The 10,751-nt window shown below is 39.5% G+C and overlaps 1 protein-coding gene across 1 annotated transcript in view; it reads left to right on the top strand.

The window, feature by feature from the left end:
* Positions 1-387: 387 nt before the first annotated feature.
* MEI4 (meiotic double-stranded break formation protein 4) overlaps positions 388-10,751 on the top strand; it is a 102,790-nt gene continuing 92,426 nt past the window's right edge. The window contains exons 1-2 of the mRNA XM_075707730.1: positions 388-496; positions 10,426-10,674. Coding sequence (XP_075563845.1) covers positions 388-496; positions 10,426-10,674 — 358 coding nt within the window. The remainder of the gene's footprint in view (positions 497-10,425; positions 10,675-10,751) is intronic.

The following is a 10,751-nucleotide window of genomic DNA, read 5'->3' as shown; positions in this document are numbered from 1 at the left end:
GGCCAAGGCGGCCTTCGCCTTTGCAAAGGTGGCCTTCGCCCTTCCCGGCCAAGGCGGCCTTCGCCCTTCCCTCTCACCCCTCACCTCATCCCAGCCCCGCGGGCGCCAGGAAAGGCCCGCGGTTTCAGCCAGCGGGCTCCGGCAACACCCGCAGGAAACACCCGTGTTTGGCCGAGCTAAGCACGAGTGGGGTACCGAAGGGCACCCCCCCGAAGTGCCTCGGGGCTGGGGCTGGCCCTAGGCGGGGGGCTGGCCGGGCCCCCGCGCCCGGGCGCGGCCCCTCAGCCCCGGGCCGCCGCCCGCCAGGGGGCAGCGCGGAGCCGGCGGGGCGCCGCTCAGGGAGGGCGGCCGGGCGTCGCCCCTCGCCGCCCCTCGCCGCCCCTCGCCATGGAGTCGGCGAGCGGCCCCTGCGGCGGGGCTGCCGCTGCAGGTGGGTTGCGGCCCGAGGCCGTCAGGGCTTCCCGGGGACCTCGGCCTCCCTGCGGCCGGCGGGGCGGTAAGGGAGGCTGGGCGAGGGCTCCGGACGGCAGGCAGCGGCCTGAGGAGATGCCCCCCGCCCCGCCCCGCCCCGCCCCGCCGCCATTGCGCGGTGTGGGTGGGCTGCCGCCTCCCGCCGCGGCTGTTGCTGCGTTTGGGGACATCCTTGGTGTTTGCCAACCCCGCGTCTTTGGGTGCAGGCCTGGGGCTTGCCCGGGGTAGCGGGCGTGGGTCCGGGGAGAGGAGCGGGCGCCTGACCCGGGCCCGCTGGGCCTGGCCGCCGTCGGGCGTTGGCCTTGCGGGCAGGAGGCCTCGCCTGGGCAGGCTCGGGTGTTTCTGGAGTGGTTTCCTGAAGAAAGGTTCAGTTTAATTGGTTTAATGGAACGAAATGGCGACCTTCACGTGAAAGGTGCACCTCTTACTTTTCATTATTCATGAAGAAGACAAGCTATGAATGACTTCTGTCTATGCGTGTTCGGAGTCTTGATTTTCTTTTCTAATATGCTACAAATCTAAAGGTTTTTTTCTTGCTTGTTTCACCCAAGTCACAAGTAAGAATGCAGTGGTGGTGTTAAATTCTATTGGATAGATGCTGGAGTGCAACTAATGTTGTTAGTGCTCTGCTTGCTGAAACAAAGCTCCATTAAATATAGAGATACAATACAAAATAATTATCGGAGAATTATGAATATTTTTACCTGAAAATGATTATTTCTAATGTCAGTGAGTTGAAATGATTGTTTCTGATCACCCCATCCTTAGGAATTTAGAAATCATAGTGCTCAGTCTCCTACACTTTTATCAGTGACCGCCAGAAGAAAATAATGGTTAATTTTCTTTTTTATTTCCCCTGTGCTTTCTTAATTTGAGTAAACTAGTCATTGAGCTGAAATAAAGTGTAAAAAATGCTTTTCTTTTCAATGGACCTGGATGCGAATATTTGACAAGTCACTTCCATAGTCCACTGTCTTTTACAACTTCCAGTGCTTCATAAACTACTATTCAGGCACTCTGTATTTAATTATGGTTATAGTTGTGTTAATATCTATAGTATATATAAGACTTTGTTCTTCATTGCATGCTGTATGCTTTTTAGAGTACCGGATTCCTAGTATTCCAGCTATTCTCTCTTTTCCTTGTCTTGTATTGCAAGCGTTTGCTTTCTCTTGTACGATCTCATCTTTCATTCTGCCAGTACAAAATTTGTGTAAGAAAGCCAAAACCAAGGTTTTTAAAATACAGCAGATGCTTTCTGGTAGTTTACCTGAAGGAAACTTGTTCACTGAAAGATACTGATCTTGCAGGTTTAAAAACTTGTGGAAATGGAACTATTCAGGTGAAGGCTGAAAAATGTGAAATTAAAAAGGAAAAGTATAGTGATATTTTAGTTGATATATTTTAATGTGGGAAGAGAAGAGATGCAAAATAATCCCTGAATAATCCTACAAACTGTTTATGATTGCTTTTTTTTGAACTCTGCTTTGAAATTCTGCATTCAAGAACCAATGCAGTCATTGCAGTAGGTAAAACTTAGGAGATACAGCTGCTTTCTTGTTGTAACTCGACAGTATTTAACAGCTGAGATTATTTTCCACAGTCCAAAATGCCAACTATAAATTTATACTTTATGTAATTAAATATTGTTAGTGCATGTGAAACTTTGTAAATGACTAAGGGTCTGACTTTCATGGTCTATCTCATAAAGCTGTAGTGAAAAGTATGTCCTCAGTTTCCAAATCAAATGGTTTTACACCCAACTGATTAAGTGATTACAGTTTTGTTTTGGTAGGGGAAGAAATCTGTGCTGACATAAGAATAGATTAATTTACACCATTGAGTTATACTTTAATTTCTGAACACCAGGCTTTATAGAATAAATTCCCTTTTGTATAAATGTGTGCAAGTCTTTAGTAGTGAGAATAGTAAAGAAGAACATGGTAGTGGTAACAGTACTATGTGCCAGGTTTATTAGATACCATTGTGACACAGCAAAAAAAAAAAAAAAAGCCTGTTGGAGAAGAAAACGAGTGCAAAGGGAAGAACTCTCAGCTTGTAGGGAGAACATATACATCATTTAAAACTATCAGAAATCTCAGGCTTACATTAGGGTTTTTTACTTGGCATATTCTAACGGGAAAAGAGCAGAAGTGAATCCTTTTATCTCTTTAAGGCTGCTATGGTGCATAAGCTGTCCTTGCTGTCAGTACTTTGTAATGTTTCTTTAAGAAGATTGGCAGAGTTGAACTCTTGAGTGACTTGGGATTCTTGTATGTCACATCTGATACGGTATTTCTCTTCTAGACGTATTACTACAATAGCATGTTAGAAAAAAGACAGTTAAAAAAAACTTGTCAAATGATTCTGTTCAGAAAGCAAAATGCCAGAACAGTCCAAACCTGGAAAGAGTTAATCTAAGCATGTAGTTATGGGAGTATTGATATACTTGTGGTATCTTAAATTGCTAGTTTACACATTTTCAGACAGGAGGAAATAATTTCCTCACGTGATCTCACTGAAGAGTGATGCACAGTAACTTTATGAGGGGCCAAGCTGATTTTTATGCTCATTTTATTCTGGGCATACTTGATGCTTCACAGGTGTTTTACTTTGCACCTGTATGCTATTTTGTTTGTGCATGGACAATCTTTAGATGTTAACAAGGTTATTCTAACAAAGTTTTTCCATGACTTCGGGGTTTTCTTCTAGAAAGCTTTTTTTTTTTTTTAAAGAGATAGTCAAAAGATCTAGGATTACAAACTTCTTTTAAAAGGTGCTGATTTTAGCCTTGCAAAATTTCACTTGTTCATTAGGTACTTAAATACTTTTTGAAGGTCTCACTTCAGCTGCCTGTGGTGCACCATCTCACTGAAGTTAGCTGTCCACAATACATGTATGTGCATCTGATCTGGTCATCTTAACTCTCTTTGTAGTCCAGGGAGGGAAACAAGTGTTTCTGGGTCATGACTGACTTCATCACAAGGTAGGTGCACAAATCACTTGGCTTATTTTTGACATTAGAAATCTCTGTTTCTGCCCATTGATGATAAAGGAAGCCTAGACACCTAGTTTGGCTCTAGCCTTCTAAACTATAGATTTCTGTAGTTAAGAGGAGATAAATCCTACCTCTAAAGTGTTACTGAAATCCCAAGGGATTATGCTTGTTTATGTTCTTAAGTGCTATAAAATGGTTATAATTGGGGAATGTTAAAAAGCTCTAAAATATTTTGCAAATCATTCATGTTATTTGGTTTTGGAGAACATATAGGACTTGATTTTTAGAAGCTAAAATGATTTAAAACTTGAATTGTTTGAAGAAATAATTCATGTTACATTTTAATCAAGTTTTCTTGCTTGTGACATAATTTATTTTAAATATTTATTATTTTCAGTATCATTTTAGCATCTTGAGTCCATATAAAAAAAAAAAAGAAAAAAAAGAATATGTTGGAGGTATTGTTTAGGCTTGTGATAGTAAAACCAAGTTTTTTCCCTCAGTGAGTATGTCAACATTACATATATTTGTGTATTATGAGTATAGGTTGTTTAAAAATGGCACTGCGGAGTAGCCTTGGTTTAATACACTTTTTTACAATAAAAGCTGCTTAATTAGAACACAAGGCATACTTTAGTTCATCTTGATTATGCAGCTGTACTGTTATCATTGTTTATTATATACACGAATAACAGTATTATGTTTGGCATACTAATTAAATCAAGTTTATTTTATTGTTGCTTAATGTTACAGCCTCATGTGTCTGCAGCTCAGCCCGGTTCTGCTAGAGCACTTGCATCATTTTGTGACCTGTTTTGTGTTCCATTATAACAGGTCAATATCTTGGTTGCTATTGTATAATGCAGAATGAGGTTACAAAGATGTGGGTAATTTTTTCACCTTTATCTGCAACGTGTAATTGACAGACTAATTAAAGTAAAAATCATGGCAACAAAACAGCTTTTCCTATTATGTTTGTGCCATTTAAGACAGACCTTACAATTAAATTTAGAAGGAAAACCATTTTTTGGATATTTGTTATGTACTATTGTTTAGGACTTTCTGAAGATGTTTAGCTGTGTCGTAGTGGTGAATGGCAATTTATTTCTGTCCTGACATACTGTTTTACATGTCCCATCTGTTTCAAATGTGAAGAAAACTGAGCCCTTGAAAGGCCTGGAAGTTAAATGAGTTACAGTCTATTTCGTGTCTTACTCTGTTAATTTTTAAAATGTTCAGTCTTGGATGATAATGATCCGAATAACAAATAAATGTCCTGTTGTAAGCGACAAGGTTTTGTCTGTTGACATTTGAAGAAGTTTCTTCCTTTATTAGCCATGAATTTCATGGGCAAGCTTAGAGATCATGCCTAAGGTGTGCAATCCTGTGACATAAATGAGTATTACTCAAATGTTGAATTATTTTCAAACAAGTTTAGGTTTTGGTTTTATTTTGAGGTGCCTTATAATTTTAAATTATAATAGAACTTAGCCCCCTTCTCCCCATCGCTCTGTGACTTCCCTGTTTCCGAGGTCAGTCCGAAAACCATATGTAGTGCTAAGAAAGGTGAATTGTCTAAAATTATTCACATCTCTTACCCAAAAACACCCCCAAAAGACTTCTTAAAAGCTCTAGAGCTGAGGATTCACCTGTGCAAACTGAGTAGCTCATCCCTTGATGGCTGGGTGCGGCACACTCTGCTGTTCCTCTGGGTAGAGGAGCCCAGAGCTGGCTGAGAGAGACCAATGGATGTGGGGAGGCTCATCCCAAGATAGCTGGGTTTTTCCCCAGGGAGCAGCCCATTTTGATCTGACTGCAGACTTAACTGTACCCCTTTCTAGGTTAATGCTCTTTGGGAGGCAGATTCCTCTAGTTTGCTTGTACTGATGGAAAGAATAATGAAGAGATCACCCCTGCACTTCTGTTAAAGACAGAAAATTATTGTTATCCCTGTCAGCCTGTTGTTGACAGTAGTGCAATTGTGGCATGCGGTAGAAAACCCCAAATAGCATCCAGGAGTATTTTTTTCCTCTTGAGACTTAATTTGGTGTTGTGTGCAGCAGTGAAAGCAACTGCTGTGTATTTGGAGACTGGGCTGTTCAGTTGTGTGTAGTTAACAGTGGGGAAAAAATACCCCAAACCAGTGAAGAGGCAGAAAATCATCTTCTGACAGCTAGGAAAGTGCTAGGGGAGGAAGGGATGCTTTTGTGCCGGTAGTGGGCTCAGGGAGTTCTTTGTTTCTTGAAGATGTCACGTTTTTGACCTCAACTTCCAGACTTTGACAACATGTTATCAGTATGAAAGTGGGGACCACTGACTAGCAAGGTGTGTAAACAGCCCTTTTGTGGGGTTGCAGGTTTTTTGGAAACAGGACGTTTTACAGATTGTTAAAATGACTTTAATGAATGGTTTAAGTTTAGATGCAAGTTTCATGGGTTTAATGGATTTTTTCAGTTTTATAATAACAATTCATTGTTATTATTGTTTAGATTTTTTAACCAATAATGTGAAACCTTTGACCTTTGGAATGGACTTAAATATATGAAGTTTCCGACTGAGAAGAAAATGAACTAAAAAGGTGGTAATCTGAAAATAGTGGGGTTTTTTTCTAATTAGTGGGAATTATTTCTTCTTCACATGTTGCAGACAGTGTCAAAAACAAGGGGAGGCTTACCAGAAAGGTATCTTGCTGTAGTTAGTGGTGTAATATGAGCTGCTGCATCAAATGCAGTTGCAAAACAGCGGGACTGGCAGGTTGGTGGAGTAGGGTAGTGTTTATGAATCAGACTTACCCTGGTTCTTTCCGTTATCCTCTTTCCTGTTTATATCTAAAGTCCTCAAAGGATCTTACACCACCTTTTAGTTCCCCTTGGTTATCTAACACAGAGCTGTACAGGACGGTTCATGACTTCTTTTGTAATTATTTCAGCAGCTGAATGATTACTCAGCAGCCTTCCACGGCTAGGACCTCAGTGCGGCTGTGGGTCCTCAGTACTCTCTCCCTGCATGAGAGTTAGGAGGCTGGAGAGAGGTCTCTCTTGTGTTGGAAACATGGTGACTCAGGCCTGTCTGACAGGATTTTTAGCTGATCCTGTCTTCTGAGTGCACTTCCAATATCAGACTGTGGATTGAGGGGGTTGCGTAGGAAACTCGGCGCTGGATGCTATCTGTTGTTAGGGTGCTGTGCCCTGCTTCTAGCAGGGCTCACAAGGGTTACTGGTTCCCTTAAAACTAGGTAAACACACAAATGGAGCTTTGTTAGTAAGTAGTTATTCTTGCTGAGTAACTTGGGTACCAGATGTGTGTTGGTGCATAATTCTTGACCCATCCAGTTCCTGTTGGACATTAGCAGCTGAGGTTAGACTGGTGACTTCTTTCTGCTCTTACCCTGGTGCTATTCCCAATCAAGGAAAATTTCTGGTTTAGTTCTAAACCTTTTTTCTACCTAACCATTGGTGTCATTTCTGTGCTGATCCAAGCAAAAATATTATTGATAAAGCTCTGTAGCTGCCAATATGCTTTTAGTGGAATGCATTCGCATTTGGTGGTCTTCAGTGCAGCGCTTCCTGAGAGCAACAGATTGCTGTGCAATTTTTGCTAATGCACAGTTGGCCACCGTCCCCGTATTTCTAACAATGTCATCTGGTGTATTATTTTCTAGGAGATTTTTTACAGTGGTTTCTGAGAGAGCAGTTGTCCCTTTAGGGAACTGTGAAAAACTTGAATCAGCTCTTACAACTCCTGCTTTTCATTCCACAAACTTCTCTTTTCATGATCATAAAAGAAGAAAAGACAAGAGAAATGGTGGTAGTGACAGTAATAGAAAGGAGGTGAAAGAGCCATATATTCTCTATAAAATCTTTATGAAATCTACTGTTTCTGGAAATACATGCAGGTATATCACTATTTGTCCTCAATTACATGGTTTTAAACAAGAGATTTTGAGATTCCAACAGAATTACTTCTCCAAAAACTGCTTTTATTGTGACTTGTTCCTAAGGAGAACCAACTTTATGATCTGTGCTGCTTTTTTTTTTTTTTAATAGCATCTCTACAAATAATTAGTCCAGAAAAGAAGTGATTCTTTTTCTCCAGAGTAAGAGTACGTTATTAAACTCATTCAGCGTAGGGTGCTACTACTGTAGAAGTGAGTCTATACAAGATGTTAAAGAGAAAAAGGCATCCCTAAAAATCCAAATTTCGTTACTTAACTGTATGTCCTAAGTGTTAAGGTGGAATGCTATTTGAGATTTTGATGATTGTGATTTAAAGCAAAATTAGGTAAGATACCATGGTTTATGTGATTTATTAAGGATACATCTCCTTTAGGAAATAGCATTTTGGCATGTTGTGGGTGAAAGAACCTTTTGCTTGTCTGTTGTATTATTAGCATGTACACTAAGGTTTTTGCTCTGCTTAAAATATAGTAGTCCCCTTTAAAACAAAGTAGAAAAGTGACTCTTTTTAGTTTGGTAATAAGTGGTGAAAAAATAGTACTAAAGTAGCATTTTGCACTTCTAAATTTCCTTCAGCTGTAGAAATTCAGTCTCAACTATCCCCATTCCAGTTCCTTGTAATACTTGTCTACTTATTAGATTATTGGGTTTTTTTTCGACTCTAAATCACTTGATTTAGAGTTGTGGGCTGAGATGTGTAAAATGCATGGTGGTAAAGTATCAGTGGTCAAACAGCTAACTTTGACTTTTCTTTGTAATAGTATGTTATGTGAGTAGAAATAAACAGAGCATGATAGAAAAGAAGATATTGATGGTGACTCTCTAAGGATAAAAGGCACCTGAACGTTCATGCAACGCTGAAATTAAATACCATCTTCTGACCCATACCGGAATGTTGGTCCTTCTGAAACTTCCCTGACTGTAATTTAAAGGAAGATGCTAGTAATGACAAAGCATGTTATAAAGCGCAAAGCGAATCTTTATTTGTCCTTTTAAAAAAGGAGGTGAATCAGAAAGCTTTTGCAAAGTAGTCTCCAGAGATATCAAAATGATAAACCAGCAGTGAAAGCCATTTGGAAGACATCTTTCTGCCTGCCTTAATTTGTGGCTCTGCTCTGCAAAGAAACTTTGTAAAAATGAAGCTTGACAGACACTGAGTGATATCTGGGTGAAACTTCTATTAAGAAGACGAGATACTGTTACTACTCTACTCTTCTTTCAGTGTTCCATGTATTTCATTTTATTCACAGCTTTGAAGGCAGTTCAATTACTTGCATGGTTCTGTATTTGTAAAATATTTCCTTTGATGTATAAGGCAAACAAGAGTCTTACATCAGTTTGTTGTCCCACAGAGGTGCTGATCCTTTGAGGCTGAGAGAATTAACTTCTGCTTTTTCACTGGAATTCTTAGATATGAATGGAAAAGTTGTGTGAAATAGATTTTTACAAGTAAAGATTTTTGCAAAAAGTGCTATCTATTTAATGCATAACTGCTTTAAGCAGTGGGTATAGACAGTATAGTTCAGTTTCTAAGGGCTTACTTTTATTAGCTTTAAGAGCGCACTGGTGGCTTAGACTAGGTGGTTTTACCCTGACACGGGGCAGGAATGCAGTGTTTCATGAGGAGAACAGTGGCTTAAAACATAGCTGTAGAGGTAGCTCCCAAGCAGTTTTTGCAGTCTTATCCCTTGCATTTCAAAGTGTAACCGACTGCTGTGTCTGAATGAACAGTGTGCAAGGAATGTACAGGAATTGTTTGTGCATTTCGGAAGTATTTGAAAGGTGAAAGAAATATTTAAAAGGCAGCTCTTTCTGTAAGTGCCCCTGATGGATAAATAAATATGTGATGATTTATGACTTACTGTCCAAGGTTGAGGAGAACCAAAGGAAGAAATCAGCTTAGTGATAGCAGGTGATCTGGTTAAAAGATGACATAAAATACCTTATTCAAACCTGTGCTGTGACTATTTCAGAGATACTCAACACAACTTACTATTATCCTTAGCCTGCAGTTTTCTTGGATAACAAGAAAAAATAGTATTATGAACAATTTTTAGATGTCAAGGCCAGGAGGAAAGTGTAGGAAGAGATTTTTTTATTATTCTGGAAGTAATATTTTTTCAAGTAAAAAAAAAATACAGTGAACTACTGAATGAAAATGGTGTGGAATTAGGAAAAAAACCCAACCCTTTGCTAATTAGATAGGCTGGATATTATTAGTTGTCTTTAATTTCCTTTTTTTCCTTTTCTGTTCTTAGGTCCTGTGCTGTTGCCCATGACATAATAATCTAGATAATTCTTTTCTTTTTCTGACTCTTATAATGCCTTTTGCCCCGTCATCACTGTTTGTAACAGAGCCGATAAAAATGTCTTCTTCGCTTATCTTACTAGCCACTTGCATCACTTTGAAGCTGTCTGCATGCACCTTGCTGCAGGCTTGAGGCTTAAGGTACACTTAGAAGCAGGTGTCCAAAACCAGACACTAACAATAAACTCAGAAGTTTTATCTTTTGAACACTGGGACTTTTTGGTACTTTGAAGAAAGTGTATGTATTGTGTTTAAGCTAAATATAAATAACCCCATATGCATTCTTCAGTCATGGGCTTGGGGTTTTTTTTTTTTGGGGGGGGGGAAGGTGTCAGGGTTTTTGAGGTTAGTATTTTTAGTGTTTTCATCTTTGTTTTAGTGGAGATAACATTTGCATTTAAAATTTTGCTAGGATAAGCCTATTTGAAGTGCTTGCTATTTCCACAGTTATTCTCAAACACTGTTTGAATTTTATTGTTATAGTTGGAGCGCAGCTCATGTATGTTTTAGTCTCACATTGTGCACAGATGCTTTCATTTCTACTCCTTTACTTGATTTAGGAATGCACTAGAAATAAAATAATTGGTCTCACTGTTGAACAGTTTTCAAAGCCAAGAAAATACTGTATATAATTTGCTTAATAGAGTCATAGTGAAGTTACTTTTTTGTTTTCTGTTTTTCTGATGTAATAGAAATCAAACGCAGAAGAGAAAATCAAGTTTGGTATTTGAAAATATCAAAACTAGCATTGGCTTTTGCAATTATCCGCTCAAAACCACCAGGGAAGAGTTGCAAAGAATACACTGAGCACCTTGCCAAAACTGTATCTGAACAAGATTTTGGATGGAAATCAAAAGTTGAAGCGCTGGAAGCTGAAGTTCTTCGATTACGTCAGGAACTTCTTTTGAACAAGATCTGTCCAAGATTCTGCTTGGAAAATGGTAAGTTTCTGAAATATTTTCTATGTTGCAGTAGCAAGGAAACAAACAGTTTCCATGTTGCCTGCACCATTTCTTGT

The sequence above is a fragment of the Pelecanus crispus genome, chromosome 3 (assembly GCF_030463565.1).
Source record: "Pelecanus crispus isolate bPelCri1 chromosome 3, bPelCri1.pri, whole genome shotgun sequence".
NCBI classification, from domain to species: domain Eukaryota; kingdom Metazoa; phylum Chordata; class Aves; order Pelecaniformes; family Pelecanidae; genus Pelecanus; species Pelecanus crispus.
This window is presented reverse-complemented; position numbering and strand designations above follow the sequence as displayed.